The sequence below is a fragment of the Pimephales promelas genome, chromosome 24, assembly GCF_988280905.1.
Source record: "Pimephales promelas chromosome 24, fPimPro1.hap1.1, whole genome shotgun sequence".
In the NCBI taxonomy this organism is placed as follows: domain Eukaryota; kingdom Metazoa; phylum Chordata; class Actinopteri; order Cypriniformes; family Leuciscidae; genus Pimephales; species Pimephales promelas.
Genome location: NC_142792.1, coordinates 79,704 through 97,500, shown reverse-complemented (window position 1 = coordinate 97,500; position 17,797 = coordinate 79,704). Strand labels below are relative to the sequence as shown.

At 49.8% G+C, this 17,797-nt stretch overlaps 1 protein-coding gene across 2 annotated transcripts in view; it reads left to right on the top strand.

Moving 5' to 3' along the window:
* ptpn12 (protein tyrosine phosphatase non-receptor type 12) overlaps window positions 1–17,631 on the top strand; it is a 20,757-nt gene extending 3,126 nt beyond the window's left edge. The window contains exons 2-18 of one of the 2 annotated variants that reach the window (XM_089127094.1): window positions 2,544–2,652; window positions 2,815–2,891; window positions 3,161–3,256; window positions 3,422–3,460; window positions 4,347–4,418; window positions 4,595–4,654; window positions 5,175–5,317; window positions 6,566–6,632; window positions 6,722–6,799; window positions 6,880–6,978; window positions 11,082–11,167; window positions 11,295–11,914; window positions 14,258–14,329; window positions 14,946–14,992; window positions 15,077–15,119; window positions 16,683–16,748; window positions 16,848–17,631. In XM_089127094.1, coding sequence (XP_088983220.1) covers window positions 2,544–2,652; window positions 2,815–2,891; window positions 3,161–3,256; window positions 3,422–3,460; window positions 4,347–4,418; window positions 4,595–4,654; window positions 5,175–5,317; window positions 6,566–6,632; window positions 6,722–6,799; window positions 6,880–6,978; window positions 11,082–11,167; window positions 11,295–11,914; window positions 14,258–14,329; window positions 14,946–14,992; window positions 15,077–15,119; window positions 16,683–16,748; window positions 16,848–16,909 — 1,836 coding nt within the window. In that variant the 3' untranslated portion in view covers window positions 16,910–17,631. The remainder of the gene's footprint in view (window positions 1–2,543; window positions 2,653–2,814; window positions 2,892–3,160; window positions 3,257–3,421; window positions 3,461–4,346; window positions 4,419–4,594; window positions 4,655–5,174; window positions 5,318–6,565; window positions 6,633–6,721; window positions 6,800–6,879; window positions 6,979–11,081; window positions 11,168–11,294; window positions 11,915–14,257; window positions 14,330–14,945; window positions 14,993–15,076; window positions 15,120–16,682; window positions 16,749–16,847) is intronic. The other variant, XM_089127095.1, reaches the window with a different exon arrangement.
* Window positions 17,632–17,797: the final 166 nt, after the last annotated feature.

Below are 17,797 nucleotides of genomic sequence, written 5' to 3'. Positions count from 1 at the left end.
TCAGTGATGGGTTAGTCAGTGATGGGCTAGTCTCAGTGATGGGTTAGTCTCAGTGATGGGCTAGTCTCAGTGATGGGTTAGTCTCAGTGATGGGCTAGTCTCAGTGATGGGCTAGTCTCAGTGATGGGTTAGTCAGTGATGGGCTAGTCTCAGTGATGGGCTAGTCTCAGTGATGGGCTAGTCTCAGTGATGGGTTAGTCTCAGTGATGGGTTAGTCAGTGATGGGCTAGTCTCAGTGATGGGCTAGTCTCGGTGATGGGCTAGTCTCAGTGATGGGCTAGTTTCAGTGATGGGTTAGTCAGTGATGGGCTAGTCTCAGTGATGGGCTAGTCTCAGTGATGGGCTAGTCTCAGTGATGGGCTAGTCTCGGTGATGGGTTAGTCTCAGTGATGGGCTAGTCTCAGTGATGGGCTAGTCTCAGTGATGGGTTAGTCAGTGATGGGCTAGTCTCAGTGATGGGCTAGTCTCAGTGATGGGCTAGTCTCAGTGATGGGTTAGTCTCAGTGATGGGTTAGTCAGTGATGGGCTAGTCTCAGTGATGGGCTAGTCTCGGTGATGGGCTAGTCTCAGTGATGGGCTAGTTTCAGTGATGGGTTAGTCAGTGATGGGCTAGTCTCAGTGATGGGCTAGTCTCAGTGATGGGCTAGTCTCAGTGATGGGCTAGTCTCGGTGATGGGCTAGTCTCTGTGATGGGCTAGTCTCAGTGATGGGTTAGTCTCAGTGATGGGTTAGTCTCAGTGATGGGTTAGTCTCAGTGATGGGTTAGTCTCAGTGATGGGTTAGTCTCGGTGATGGGTTAGTCTAGGTGATGGGCTAGTCTCAGTGATGGGTTAGTCTCAGTGATGGGTTAGTCTCAGTGATGGGTTAGTCTAGGTGATGGGCTAGTCTCAGTGATGGGCTAGTCTCAGTGATGGGTTAGTCAGTGATGGGCTAGTCTCGGTGATGGGCTAGTCTCAGTGATGGGCTAGTCTCAGTGATGGGTTAGTCTCAGTGATGGGTTAGTCTCAGTGATGGGTTAGTCTCAGTGATGGGTTAGTCTCAGTGATGGGTTAGTCTCGGTGATGGGCTAATCTCAGTGATGGGCTAGTCTCAGTGATGGGTTAGTCTCGGTGATGGGTTAGTCTCAGTGATGGGTTAGTCTAGGTGATGGGCTAGTCTCAGTGATGGGCTAGTCTCAGTGATGGGTTAGTCAGTGATGGGCTAGTCTCGGTGATGGGCTAGTCTCAGTGATGGGCTAGTCTCAGTGATGGGTTAGTCAGTGATGGGCTAGTCTCGGTGATGGGCTAGTCTCAGTGATGGGCTAGTCTCAGTGATGGGTTAGTCTCGGTGATGGGTTAGTCTCAGTGATGGGTTAGTCTAGGTGATGGGCTAGTCTCAGTGATGGGTTAGTCTAGGTGATGGGTTAGTCTCAGTGATGGGCTAGTCTCAGTGATGGGTTAGTCAGTGATGGGCTAACCCTAACCCCAGTGATGGGCTAGTCTCAGTGATGGGTTAGTCTCGGTGATGGGTTAGTCAGTAAATGGGCTAACCCTAACCCCAGTGATGGGCTAGTCTCAGTGATGGGCTAGTCTCAGTGATGGGTTAGTCTCGGTGATGGGTTAGTCTCAGTGATGGGTTAGTCTAGGTGATGGGTTAGTCTCAGTGATGGGCTAGTCTCAGTGATGGGTTAGTCAGTGATGGGCTAACCCTAACCCCAGTGATGGGCTAGTCTCAGTGATGGGTTAGTCTCGGTGATGGGTTAGTCAGTAAATGGGCTAACCCTAACCCCAGTGATGGGCTAGTCTCGGTGATGGGTTAGTCTCAGTGATGGGTTAGTCAGTGATGGGCTAGTCTCAGTGATGGGTTAGTCTCAGTAATGGGTTAGTCAGTGATGGGCTAGTCTCAGTGATGGGTTAGTCTCAGTAATGGGTTAGTCAGTGATGGGCTAACCCTAACCCCAGTGATGGGTTAGTCTCCAGTGGTGTGTGTGTGTGATGTGACATGCCTGTCTACTATGTGGGCGTCGGCTCTGACCGGTGGACCAGGAAATGGACCAATGAGAAGACAACACAGCAGAACTGTGTCATTTCGGCCATTGTTCCTCCGCAACACTGGCAGGAAAGGAAGTATTACAACACACACACACACACACACACACACACACACACAGCTTCCTATGTTTGATGAGCCACATGGAGGAGGAGAAAGACAGTCATGGTGTCTGAACATGCATGTCACTCACAAGTGTAATAGTGGTTTATCGACAGGAAGGACTCCACTATATCTGAGTGGATGTTGTGCGGACGATCAGTGTTAGCGGTGTTGTCACACATCGATTAACCGCTGGGAAAATATCCTCACCATCACATAAACATGACAAACACACTTCTTTTCACATTGTCGCTGTAATGAAGTGCTGATGGTCCAAAGCTCAGCTGATCTGAGCATCTCCACGGTTGGCAGTCGCTCCTCCTGCGTCTGAAGCGCTGAACTCGTCTCCTCTGCGGTAAACGTCTGTGGATAAACACAATCTTTCTGTTAAAGTTGTTCTGTGTCTTTTGCAGAGATTACGCCGATTATCAACCAAATACAGAACGGAGAAGATCTACCCCACTAATGTAGGAGAGCTGGAGGAGAACGTGAAGAAGAACCGATACAAGGACATTCTGCCGTGTGAGTAACCCTTCATGATCCAGCGCTAACGTGTCCATCGGAGATGATGACACCAGTGGTGTTTGTGATGAGGATGATGAGTAGTGTGAGGAAGGCTTGTGTTGTTGTTTCTGGGGTGTGTGTGTGTGTGTATGCTGACACTGTCTTTCTTTCGCACTTCAGTCGACCACAGTCGTGTAAAGATGACGTTAAAAACATCCAACCAGGACACAGATTACATCAATGCAAACTTCATTAAGGTACTGAAAACTTCCCGCCTCTGCAGACGCTCTTTAGTGAGTGTGTGTGTGTGTGTGTGTGTGTGTGTGAATCACGCAATCGTAGTTGCTCTCCTTTCGACAGCTGTCTGCTTTCTTGACCCCTGAACTGAAGAGTTCCTTATCTTTGTGCGGATGTGACGTACATAAATATCAACTAGAGTCTCGTTTAAACAGTCAGATGAAGCCGTGGAGACTGTAGATCGCGTGTGGTTGATCCGGTGTGTGTGTGTGTGTGTGTGTGTGCGCAGGGAATAGACGGGCCGGAGGCCTACATCGCCACTCAGGGGCCGCTGCCCAACACTGTGCTGGACTTCTGGAGGATGATCTGGGAATACAGGGTTGCAGTGAGTGATTCTGCTGTGTGTGTGTGTGTGTGTGTGTGTGTGTGTGTGTGTGTGTGTGTGTGTGTGCGTGTGTGTGTGTGAGTGAGTGTGTGTGTGTGTGTGTGTGTGTGTGTGTGAGTGAGTGAGTGTGTTTTCATAAGTGACACATGACTTCCTGTTGTGCAGGTCATCATGATGGCGTGTCGGGAGTTCGAGATGGGTCGGGTAAGGATAAGGACTTCAGTGTTCAGTCACTAAAGCTCACAGTAGAGCTGCGGATTGACACTAATCTCATGACTCCATTCTGACTCAATTCCATATAGATTATTTTGGATATATATATATATACAGTACTATATAATACTGAAGGTTGAAATGAACTGATTTGTATACAAACACTTAAATTATGCTCAAGGAAGTTTTTATAATAATAAAGTTTTAAAACTGCCTTAACAATCACATAATTCTACTCCAATTCATTTCTTAAAATATAAACATTTAAATTGTTTTAAAAACTTGACGGATTTATTCAAACTTGCTTTAAAAATTAAATGAATATGATGCACATATTTATCAGAATGCTCCTTTAGAGCGACTAACGAGTTTATCACTGAAAGTGTTTTCTGAGGTAAATGTGACGTTACAGGACTTTGTTTACAAGCTGTTTTATTGAAATCTTTCCACAGTTCAAACTGATTTTAACGTTCTTTTCTTGAATTTTGAAATGAAATCGACATAATTTGAAATCTGAGACTTTGAAATCTTTCATATCCAACATAATAAAGCCCATAGTTATGTAAGCAATAAGGCTGTGCTGTATGGGGAATATTGACGGCTCGACGCGAGCGGAGTAAGCCCTTATTCACGACACAGCACAGCCTCGATTGATTTTATAAAACGGTTACCACACGATACAAATATTAAAGTAAAAAATATCTATTAGTGCAAATTTCATGAAGTAAAATTGCTAAAAGCCTTCCTTCCCTAGAAAAAAATAGTCCCGGATCGTGAACAGCAACAGCGTTCCAGTGTGTAATCTGCATTAAGCTGGAATAAACAGCACAGGAAGTGCAGTGTTTTATCATGACGCGTATTCTTCTTTCGTCTGCAGAAGAAGTGTGAGCGGTACTTCCCCATGTTCGGAGACGAGCCCGTGGCGTTCGGCCCCTTCAGGATCTCGTGTGTGAGTCCACATTACTTCCTCATGTGGGATATGGAGTGTGTAGTTTTGTGTGTTAGTGCTCTTTACATCACACCGCATCACAAGCAGAGACTCGTGGATCTGAGAGCGTAATCAGAGCGATGACATGAACCCTTCTAAAGGTCAGGGACCCGTGAAGACGAACGTTTGTTTTTCAGGAGTCGGAGCAGGCGAGGACGGATTATTTCATCAGGACGCTTACAGTGGAGTTTAATAACGTGAGTCTCTCTCTCTCTCTCTCTCTGTGTGAGTCTCTCTCTCTCTCTCTCTCTCTCTCTCTCTCTCTCTCTCTGTGTGAGTCTCTCTCTCTCTCTCTCTCTCTCTCTCTGTGTGAGTCTCTCTCTCTCTCTCTCTCTCTCTCTCTCTCTCTCTCTCTCTCTCTCTCTCTCTGTCCGTCTGTTGTACAGTCCAGTTTCTGTAACTGTGAGTGTGTGTGTGTCTGTGTCTCTCTCTCTCTCTCTCTCTCTCTCTCTCTCTCTCTCTCTCTCTCTCTCTCTCTCTCTCTATCCGTCTGTTGTACAGTCCAGTTTCTGTAACTGTGAGTGTGTGTGTGTCTGTGTCTCTCTCTCTCTCTCTCTCTCTCTCTCTCTGTCCGTCTGTTGTACAGTCCAGTTTCTGTAACTGTGAGTGTGTGTGTGTCTGTGTCTCTCTCTCTCTCTCTCTCTCTCTCTCTGTCCGTCTGTTGTACGGTCCAGTTTCTGTAACTGTGAGTGTGTGTGTGTTTCTCTCGTCTGTCAGGAAACCCGTCGAGTGACTCAGTTCCATTATGTGAACTGGCCGGATCACGACGTCCCGTCATCATTCGACTCCATCTTGGATATGATCGCTCTGATGAGGGAATATCAGAATCACGATGACGTTCCCATCTGTGTCCACTGCAGGTATCGTGTTCAGAAAGACCTCTAATATATTCCTAATGAACCTCAAGCCGTCTTGATGTCCTCTGGTAACGATTGCGAGCCGATGTGGACGTTCCTCAGACACACACACACACACACACACACACACACACTCTTATGATGAACAGTAGGGCTGACTCTCTCTGGCTTCGTTCTGATGGGTAATAATCAGATTAATGAGGGTTCGGTTAAAGACGGCAGGACCAGTTGCGCTGGTCTCTTCTCCTCTGTTGTGTCGTATATCGAGAGAAGCGAATCAGGAACGAGAGTAAGTGTGGGCGGGGCTTGTCTGTGTCTGTGGGGAACTGATTGAATGGTTGTGGTTTGCTATTGGCTGATCTCATGTGAGTGACAGGTTATAGCCCCGCCCACATCATCAGAGGAGAGATGCTGAAGAGGAACTGATTCTGATTCAAGATAATTGACACTAGTGATGATGCGCACTAGTGTTGGCAAAAGTACTGAAATTTTGGAAAATGTGACGATGTTTGTGGGACAGTAGGGGGGTCTGGGTAAATTCGGTACCCACTAATAGACGCTGCGCTTTCAGTCGCGTCTGTGTTAGCCTAAGCACAGGCTCCAGACTAAATAACCACAAAAAGAAAATGAATATTAAATATGAATCCTCCTGGATGTTCTGCGTGTGTCTGTGAATTAATGACTCATTTACCGCACACACACACACACACTGAAGCACGAGTGACGCTCGCGGGGTTTCCGCCACACTGAATGACATGCATAAACTTCATCTCCAGAGTCACTTCACCAGTGTTTACCTTTTCATTTGAGAATAAACACGATCCTCATCATCATAAACACAGAAACTCAAAGGTCTTCACGGCAACCCGTCAAAGCAAAAGTTTGGTTTAACTTGAACAGAAATATATTAGGCTACAGGAGATTTAACATTAATGTCTCAATGTAATAATAATACTAACATTATTATTATTAATAATAGTAATAATAATAATTAGATTTGCTTATTTCTCTATCTTTTTTAAAAAAATGTTTACTTTTAAACAGCTCGTAGCCTTCAAATGTTTATATACATCATTTACTTATGATTACATCATACATAAACTCATTGAATAAAAAAAAGATGAATATGAAAAGATGATGATGATGATGAACAGATGCGGATGGGTGAGAAGAGCAAGCGATGGCCTTCTGATCTGTATAATGTGTGTACTAGTTTGAAGTGTGTGTGTGTGTGTGTGTGTGTGTTGACAGCGCCGGCTGTGGGCGAACAGGAGCCATCTGTGCCATCGACTACACCTGGAACCTGCTGAAAGCTGGGGTAACGCGCACACACACACACACACACACACACACACACACACACAGACACACTCGCTGTGGAAGTGATGACATCACGGTTTTTTGCAGAAAATTCCTGAAGATTTTAACGTGTTCCAGCTGATCCAGGAGATGAGGACGCAGCGGCATTCTGCAGTTCAGACCAAAGTAAATAAACACAGGTTCAGTGTGTTTAATAAAGACTTGGCGTTTACACCTCTGACCTCTGACCTCCCTCTGTATGACAGGAGCAGTATGAGCTGGTTCATCGAGCCATTGCACAACTCTTTGAGAAACAGCTGATGCTTCTGGAGAGTCCGACTAACTCTGAGATCACAGATGGGATGGTGAGACACTCGCTCGCTCTCACTCGCTCACTCTCACTCGCTCACTCTCACTCGCTCTCATTCACTCGCTCACTCTCACTCGCTCTCATTCACTCGCTCATTCTCACTCGCTCACTCACTCGCTCTCATTCACTCGCTCACTCACTCGCTCTCATTCACTCGCTCACTCTCACTCGTTCACTCACTCGCTCTCATTCACTCGCTCACTCTCACTCGTTCACTCACTCGCTCTCATTCACTCGCTCACTCTCACTCGCTCACTCACTCGCTCTCATTCACTCGCTCACTCTCACTCGCTCACTCTCACTCGCTCACTCACTCGCTCTCATTCACTCGCTCACTCTCACTCGTTCACTCACACTCGCTCACTCTCACTCGCTCACTCTCACTCGCTCACTCACTCGCTCTCATTCACTCGCTCACTCTCACTCGTTCACTCACTCGCTCTCATTCACTCGCTCACTCGCTCGCTCACTCGCTCACTCTCACTCGCTCACTCTCACTCGCTCACTCTCACTCGCTCACTCGCTCACTCTCACTCGTTCACTCACTCGCTCACTCTCACTCGCTCACTCTCTCTCACTCACTCGCTCACTCACTCGCTCGCTCACTCTCACTCGCTCACTCTCACTCGCTCACTCTCACTCACTCGCTCACTCTCACTCGCTCACTCGCTCACTCTCTCTCACTCACTCACTCTCGCTCACTCTCTCTCGCTCACTCGCTCTCATTCACTCGCTCACTCACTCTCTCTCACTCACTCGCTCACTCGCTCTCATTCACTCACTCACTCGCTCACTCACTCGCTCTCATTCACTCGCTCACTCACTCGCTCTCATTCACTCGCTCACTCGCTCACTCTCACTCGCTCTCATTCACTCGCTCACTCGCTCTCATTCACTCGCTCACTCACTCACTCGCTCTCATTCACTCGCTCACTCTCACTCGCTCTCATTCACTCGCTCACTCGCTCTCATTCACTCGCTCACTCACTCACTCGCTCTCATTCACTCGTTCACTCACACTCGCTCACTCTCACTCGCTCACTCTCACTCGCTCACTCTCACTCGCTCACTCACTCGCTCTCATTCACTCGCTCACTCTCACTCGTTCACTCACTCGCTCTCATTCACTCGCTCACTCGCTCGCTCACTCGCTCACTCTCACTCGCTCACTCTCACTCGCTCACTCACTCGCTCACTCTCACTCGCTCACTCGCTCACTCTCACTCGTTCACTCACTCGCTCACTCACTCGCTCACTCTCACTCACTCACTCGCTCACTCACTCGCTCGCTCACTCTCACTCGCTCACTCTCACTCACTCGCTCACTCTCACTCGCTCACTCGCTCACTCTCTCTCACTCACTCACTCTCGCTCACTCGCTCTCATTCACTCGCTCACTCACTCTCTCTCACTCACTCGCTCACTCGCTCTCATTCACTCGCTCACTCTCACTCACTCGCTCACTGACTCACTCGCTCACTCACTCACTCGCTCACTCACTCGCTCTCATTCACTCGCTCACTCACTCGCTCTCATTCACTCGCTCACTCGCTCACTCTCACTCGCTCTCATTCACTCGCTCACTCGCTCTCATTCACTCGCTCACTCACTCACTCGCTCTCATTCACTCGCTCACTCTCACTCGCTCACTCACTCGCTCGCTCACTCTCACTCGTATACTCTCGCTCACTCTCACTCACTCGCTCACTGACTCACTCGCTCACTCACTCACTCGCTCACTCACTCGCTCACTCACTCGCTCGCTCACTCTCACTCGCTCACTCTCGCTCACTCGCTCACTCGCTCACTCTCACTCGCTCTCATTCACTCGCTCACTCGCTCTCATTCACTCGCTCACTCACTCACTCGCTCTCATTCACTCGCTCACTCACTCGCTCGCTCACTCTCACTCGTATACTCTCGCTCACTCTCACTCGCTCGCTCACTCTCACTCGCTCACTCTCGCTCACTCGCTCACTCGCTCACTCGCTCACTCGCTCACTCTCACTCGCTCACACTCTCTCACTCACTCGCTCACTCTCACTCGCTCACTCACTCACTCTCGCTCACTCTCACTCGCTCTCTTTCTCTCACTCACTCGCTCACTCACTCTCGCTCACTCTCACTCGCTCACTCTCTCTCGCTCACTCGCTCTCATTCACTCGCTCACTCACTCACTCTCTCTCTCTCACTCGCTCTCATTCACTCGCTCACTCACTCACTCACTCGCTCACTGACTCACTCGCTCACTCTCACTCACTCGCTCACTCTCACTCGCTCACTCGCTCACTCTCTCTCACTCACTCACTCTCGCTCACTCTCTCTCGCTCACTCGCTCTCATTCACTCGCTCACTCACTCTCTCTCACTCACTCGCTCACTCGCTCTCATTCACTCACTCACTCGCTCACTCACTCGCTCTCATTCACTCGCTCACTCACTCGCTCTCATTCACTCGCTCACTCGCTCACTCTCACTCGCTCTCATTCACTCGCTCACTCGCTCTCATTCACTCGCTCACTCACTCACTCGCTCTCATTCACTCGCTCACTCTCACTCGCTCTCATTCACTCGCTCACTCGCTCTCATTCACTCGCTCACTCACTCACTCGCTCTCATTCACTCGTTCACTCACACTCGCTCACTCTCACTCGCTCACTCTCACTCGCTCACTCTCACTCGCTCACTCACTCGCTCTCATTCACTCGCTCACTCTCACTCGTTCACTCACTCGCTCTCATTCACTCGCTCACTCGCTCGCTCACTCGCTCACTCTCACTCGCTCACTCTCACTCGCTCACTCACTCGCTCACTCTCACTCGCTCACTCGCTCACTCTCACTCGTTCACTCACTCGCTCACTCACTCGCTCACTCTCACTCGCTCACTCTCTCTCACTCACTCGCTCACTCACTCGCTCGCTCACTCTCACTCGCTCACTCTCACTCACTCGCTCACTCTCACTCGCTCACTCGCTCACTCTCTCTCACTCACTCACTCTCGCTCACTCTCTCTCGCTCACTCGCTCTCATTCACTCGCTCACTCACTCTCTCTCACTCACTCGCTCACTCGCTCTCATTCACTCGCTCACTCTCACTCACTCGCTCACTGACTCACTCGCTCACTCACTCACTCGCTCACTCACTCGCTCTCATTCACTCGCTCACTCACTCGCTCTCATTCACTCGCTCACTCGCTCACTCTCACTCGCTCTCATTCACTCGCTCACTCGCTCTCATTCACTCGCTCACTCACTCACTCGCTCTCATTCACTCGCTCACTCTCACTCGCTCACTCACTCGCTCGCTCACTCTCACTCGTATACTCTCGCTCACTCTCACTCACTCGCTCACTGACTCACTCGCTCACTCACTCACTCGCTCACTCACTCGCTCACTCACTCACTCGCTCACTCACTCGCTCTCATTCACTCGCTCACTCGCTCACTCTCACTCGCTCTCATTCACTCGCTCACTCGCTCTCATTCACTCGCTCACTCACTCACTCGCTCTCATTCACTCGCTCACTCACTCGCTCGCTCACTCTCACTCGTATACTCTCGCTCACTCTCACTCGCTCGCTCACTCTCACTCGCTCACTCTCGCTCACTCGCTCACTCGCTCACTCGCTCACTCGCTCACTCTCACTCGCTCACACTCTCTCACTCACTCGCTCACTCTCACTCGCTCACTCACTCACTCTCGCTCACTCTCACTCGCTCTCTTTCTCTCACTCACTCGCTCACTCACTCTCGCTCACTCTCACTCGCTCACTCTCTCTCGCTCACTCGCTCTCATTCACTCGCTCACTCACTCACTCTCTCTCTCTCACTCGCTCTCATTCACTCGCTCACTCACTCACTCACTCGCTCACTGACTCACTCGCTCACTCACTCACTCACTCGTAACTGTGACGCTAAAGCGGTCTATACGGCCCGAACGTATTCAATGACCCAGTTAAAACTGCATGTGTACTGTGCAGAGGAACGAGTTATTTACTCCTTTATTTGTTTTTCCTGCGTGTGCGCAAGTGACCATAACCACCCCCAAAACACACACACACACACACACAGTCACACACACTCTCTCTCTGACCACAGGAAGAGGGCAGCCCCGAAAAACCTGGTCAGAATTCAGACGAGGAACGATGGGATTCGCCGCCTCCCAAACCGCCCCGGATCCGCAGGTGAGAGTCGAGCCGTGGACTTCAGACCGTCTGAAACTGTTTTTGTTTTTGATTCATTTGAAATATTTGGCGAACGTCTGGGCCGTAGCCCATGTGATCCGAGATAAAGCTGATGTTTTCCTCTCAGTAATCCGGAGGGCGACGTGAAGGAGGAGATTCTGCAGCCGCCGGAGCCGCTCCCGGTGCCGCCCATCCTCACGCCGTCTCCGCCCTCCGCCTTCCCCACGGTCACACACGCGCGGCAGGACAACGACCGCTACCACCCCAAACCCATCCTGCACGTGCTGGAGCAGAAGCCCGACCTCAACGAGAACTACAGCAGCAGGCCGGCGTCGCCCCCCGAGGACCGGCGCCCCGAGCGCAAGCTGAGCATCGAGATCAAGAAAGTCCCGCTGCAGGAGGGCCCCATCAGCTTCGAGGGGAACAGCGTTCTTCAGCGCTCGCACGCCTTCAAGCGGTCCGACACCAGCGGCTCCCAGTGCGAGGAGAGTGACCCGCCGCGGCCCAATCACCTGCCGCTGAGGGATTCGGCCCGGTCCAGTCCCGCCAGAGCCCAGCGGTCGCCCAGTCCTGCTGTTCCCGCCAGAGCCGCGCTGAGCTTCACCAACCCGCTGCACTCCGGCTCGCCTGACGACACTCGCTGCGGGGTCTCCACGGTAACAGCGGCGCAGCAGAGCGATCCAGTCCCGCGCGCACTCACACCGATGTCCAGCGCTGGCCAGAGTCTCCTCACACACACCGCCTCAGGTATGATCACACACACACACACACACACACGTAGGGATGGGTATCGTTAAGGTTTTATCGGTATTACTACTCTTACCGATACCGCTTATCGATCCGGTACTTTAACGGTATTCTTATCGGTTCTTTTTGGTGTTTTTTTTTTTTTTTTAAAGAATTAAGAACATAATTAAACTCTATATTTTGAAATGTAAAATAGAAAAAGCAAAACAAAGAAAAATATATTTTTGTTATGCAGCAATGTGCAGGCTTTTTTGTTTTATATACAAAAAGGACACATAAGAAAAAAAAAACAAGTAAAAACACAAGAATAAAATCAATCAAAGATACAAATTATATAAAAAAGTGCTTTAATTTCAGGAAGGTGTACTAACATATCTTTTCAGGTAATTGTTTCTGTCTGAAAAGAAACCTAATTTAGTAATCAAATATAAAATAGCACTGTATAGTTTATCATAGATAGATTAATGCTTATTAAATCTAAAGTTACTTATTCAAAAGCTGTGAGTGATTTTTTCTGCCTTTTGTTGTTTGATTTGCATTAATGGCTGAATCGTCAGCGGGTTTAGGCTATTAGACTGCTGCCCCTTTAAGACCGAGAGCAAATCTAATCGGTAACCGGTAACTGAAGCACCATCAATTTCTCCCTATTATTTACGTCCATTTAAGACATCATTGTGTTTAAGTGAATAAACTGTGTTTAAGCGAATCTCAGAGCTGGTCATTTTGACATTTGTATGTATATTTGATAGTTAAGGAGGACACACGAAGCCCAAAGTATAGGCTACTTTTCTTGTCTCGTTGCAGTCCGTTTCGGAGCGTGCACCGCCTTGTGAACAGGCTCTTGCGCAGGCTTTTGTGTTTTTAATAGCCATTTTTTGATCTTGCAACAGTAGAAGACAGCATTTTGCAACAATCGCCGATCGTGCTGATTCTGACGGTACGTTTGGGTTTTAGGAAGAACTGACAGCGCTCCGCAGTACTGTGAAGTAAAGGAAGTTAAGCTGGACAGATCATGCGTCTTGTTTTTAACGGTTTTATCTCAAATATCTTCTTTTTATAATCTTTGGAAGCCGAAATACAAAATATATTAGAATAATACCCCAGATCTAAAGTGTAACTACGTTGAATGTTTATGTCCTCATTGTCACTCATTAAGCGGCTCTCGTGTTGCGCGTGCTGTGGCTTTGCGTGAGAGATCGCTCTCTCTCTCTCTCTCTCTCTCTCTCTCTCTCTCTCTCTCTCTCTCTCTCTCTCTCTCTCTCTCTCTCTCTCTCTCTCTCTCTCTCTCTCTCTCTCTCTCTCTCTCTCTCTCTCTCTCTCTCTCTCTCTCTCTCTCTCTCTCTCTCTCTCTCTCTCTCTCTCTCTCTCTCTCTCTCTCTCTCTCTCTCCTCTCTCTCTCTCTCTTTTCTGAACTGCGAATTTCAAATTTGCATCACAGACAAATGGTTTAATTAAAATATAGTTTATATATAGAAAAGGCTGGCGATATAAATATGTTCAAGATAACGTCTTTATAGGAATGATAAATAATTTCTCCAGTACCGAGAGCAGAACCGATGACGTCGAGCTTATCGATACAGCGGTCTTTCAAAATTCAGCACCGGGGCCCGTTTAATACCGGGTTTCGGTACCCATCCCTACACACACCACCTCAGGTATGACCACACACACACACACACACACACACACACACACCGCCTCAGGTATGATCACACACACACACACACACACACACACACACCGCCTCAGATATGATCTCTCACACACACACACACACACACACACACACACACACACACCACCTCAGGTATGATCTCTCTCACACACACACACATCCGTCTGCTTTGCTGGTTCTCACTTCCTTCCAGTCATGTGACGATCATGTGATCAGGCTAGGGGTCAGGGATGGCGCACAGAAGTGATGCGTGGCAGAAGTGTGTCACTGGGTCAGAGTTCACACTCAGAATGAGGCCAAGTTTGGTGGTCTTAAGAGTGTCTGTTTTTAGGAAGTGTGTGTTTGTGTGTGTGGGATCATACCTGAGGCGGTGTGTGTGTGTGTGTGTTTGTGTGTGTGGGATCATACCTGAGGCGGTGTGTGTGTGTGTGTGTGTACAGCGATGCTCCTGGTGTGTTCAGGTCACCTGATCAAATGCAGTTCTCTTGTGAGCCGCTGCCTGTCTCGGGTTCGTCTGTCAGTAGTGTGTGGGGCTGAAGGCATGATGGGAGTGGGGCTTGTGTCTGTGGTTGGTGCTGCGCTACACTGGGTAAACGCTCGGGATGGTGAGAGTGTGTGTGTGTGTGTGTGTGTGTGCTGTGGTTAGTAACGTGCTCTTTCTGCCTCAGACTGTGACGGCAGTGACGATTCTCCTCCTCCTCTTCCTGAGAGAACCGCTGAGTCCTTCCTATTGGCCACAGGTGCGTGTCTCTCTCCAGCCACACGAGGGCAGCAGAGGCTCTGAGTCGCTCGCGTGCAGCGCATCACTTCCTGCTTTAGTCGTGAAGAGGAACTGTGGCGCCGCTCAGTTCAGACAGTGGAGATTTACTTCTGTCACTTTATTAACTGTTAGATTCGTCCGCTGACTCTTGGGGAACAGCAGTGTAATGACACACACACACACACACACACACACACACACACACACACACACACACACACACACACACACACACACACACACACACTCTTTCACACACAGTGAATCTCAGCTGTCCGTTACTATAGAAGACAGCAGCTGCTCTTATGGCGAAGGAAAACGTTTCCAGTGGGTTCGTGTGTGTTTCTGGGTCAATCTCAGCTGTGTGTGTGTGTGTGTTTCTGGGTCAATCTCAGCTGTGTGTGTGTGTGTGTGTTTCTGGGTCAATCTCAGCTGTGTGTGTGTGTGTGTGTGTGTGTGAGTTTCCGGTGAGTGGATCACTGAAGGTTCGTCAGCATCTTCGCATGTCGTCGGTGGGGAATGACGCATCATCACAGCTCATGTTATAACGGTGTGTGTGTGTGTATGTGTGTGTGTGTCTTTACCTGTTCCTCCAGATGCTTCGGACGAGCCGCCGGGCGGAGCCGCTTCAGTCGAGCCGCAGGTGAGTGACACACACACACACACCTGTCCTTCTGCTGGAGCGGCTCTGAAACACACCTGTAACCGTCTGCTCTCTCTTTCGCAGGGATCCGGAGACACACACACTCCTGCTGCTCCTCCACACAGCGGTGCGTCACACACTCCACATGCTCAATGCTCACATGATGTGTGTTTGATATTGTCCAGCTTTGGCCAGTGATGCTCACTCAGAGCAGGGGTGTGTGAGTGTGTGAGAAGAGAAACAGACCTATCTGAAGTGTGTGTGTCCTCAGCAAGGGTTGGGGTTAGGGCAAGGTTAGGGTTAGGGTTAGGGCAAGGTTAGGGTTAGGGTTAGGGCAAGGTTAGGGTTGGGGTTAGGGCAAGGTCAAGGTTAGGGTTAGGGCAAGGTTAAGGTTGGGGTTAGGGCAAGGTTAGGGTTAGGGCAAGACTTGTGAACTGACTCAAACACAAACCATCCGAGAGGAAGTCGAGGTTTGCTGATCGTCATCCACACTAGCGACAACTAGAGAGAGAACTGCAGCTGTCTGGATTACAGAATCAGACTACCGTATATATACACGAGCATCAGACGGCCCTGAGCATCAGACGGCCCTGAGCATCAGACGGCCCGATCATCAGACGGCCCTGAGCATCAGACGGCCCGATCATCAGACGGCCCGATCATCAGACGGCCCGATCATCAGACGGCCCGAGCATCAGACGGCCCAGCATCAGACGGCCCGATCATCAGACGGCCCGATCATCAGACGGCCCGAGCATCAGACGGCCCGATCATCAGACGGCCCGATCATCAGACGGCCCGATCATCAGACGGCCCGATCATCAGACGGCCCGAGCATCAGACGGCCCAGCATCAGACGGCCCGATCATCAGACGGCCCGATCATCAGACGGCCCGATCATCAGACGGCCCGATCATCAGACGGCCCGAGCATCAGACGGCCCGATCATCAGACGGCCCGATCATCAGACGGCCCGATCATCAGACGGCCCGAGCATCAGACGGCCCGAGCATCAGACGGCCCGATCATCAGACGGCCCGAGCATCAGACGGCCCGATCATCAGACGGCCCGATCATCAGACGGCCCGATCATCAGACGGCCCGATCATCAGACGGCCCGAGCATCAGACGGCCCGAGCATCAGACGGCCCGATCATCAGACGGCCCGATCATCAGACGGCCCGAGCATCAGACGGCCCGATCATCAGACGGCCCGATCATCAGACGGCCCGATCATCAGACGGCCCGAGCATCAGACGGCCCGATCATCAGACGGCCCGATCATCAGACGGCCCGATCATCAGACGGCCCGATCATCAGACGGCCCGATCATCAGACGGCCCGATCATCAGACGGCCCGATCATCAGACGGTCACCCCATTTTCCAGTCTATTTTTAGGATAAAAACCTCGTCTTATTTTCGGGTAGATGCTTTCCAATGGGATTGGTTTGTTTAAAGTAGACATTTCACGCTTCTATAGGCCTGTTTCTCGTGTTTGTGTGTGTGTGTGTGTGTGAGGTGTTTCGCTTCACACTACTGCCTCGTCTTGGCGTAAACTAGTGTTTTACCTTAATGTCTCCCACAGCCAATCACGCTCGTTAGCTCACTGACGTTGGCAAGATTAGCCCGTCATGACGGAGGCGTCTGATTGGCTGTGTGTTTGTGATGCGTCTCTGTTATTCTCTCTAGACGCCGAGCAGAAGAGCGGGAAGGATACGCTTGCGACCGTCCCGAAGGAGAAGAGGACCGAGATCAGTGAGTGACGGAGCAGATGAAAGCTCCTCGTGTGTGTGTTGCTGTTTCTCATCTGTGTGTGTGTGTGTGTGTGTGTGTGTGTGTGTGTGTGTCCGCCAGGATTCGGCAGCCGCTGCTCTCATCCGAAAGGCCCTCGGGATCCTCCGTCGGAGTGGACGTGACTCTCCTCACACACACTCTCTATCAGTGATGGACGTCGAAGACTTTGCGCCCTCATCTCTGACTTACACAATCAGAAAGCTCCCAAGATAATCTCCCATGATGCACTGCTGCAGTGCTCCGCTGTTGGTGCTGTCGCTGGGTCCAGACACATGCCTTACTCCTGCTGTCCCGGACCATCACTCGTGTAGTTTAGTCTGAACTCATGAACGCTGAGCGCTGTGTGTCTTCAGGCGATGATGATGATGATGATGATGATGCTGATCTACCATCACTGAATATCTAGACATCTGTGCATGACCCCGTCACGTGAACCCCGACCTGTAAGTTATTTGCCCTCCTGTTAGAACAAGCGTTTCCAGGGTTGTGTTTTCTTTTCTCCCGCCGTTCTTCCCATTTGATCGGCAGGTGTGTGTCGGCCACGTCAGACGCTATTAATGCTTTTGTAAATTGTATTTTAGAGGTTATTTTTGTATATGCCATTTTCTCACTTCACGAACGACACCCTGACAGCTCGCCTGTGCCTTTCTTTTCTTTTACTGTGTGTATGTGAGTGAGAGAGAGTGTGTGTGTGTGTGTTGAGTGAGAGATGCAGAGAGAGAGAGAGAGAGAGAGAGCGTGTGTAAGTTGCACAGTCGCATTTAAACCTCTGGGATTTTACTCGACCTTCCAACACAGACCTGTCAATCAATCACGTGTCAGTAAAAACATTAGGAGGAATCTGCCTTCTGCTGTTTTATTGTCCATACAAGCTCTGTGTGTGTGTGTGTGTGTGTTATATCTCACATTGAGGTTTTGTACAGTGGTCAGGAACTGAACTCCTGCTTTCACACACACAGTTGTAGCGCGTGTTCGTAAACGAGTGTGTGACTTCGATCTGAAGGGTTTCT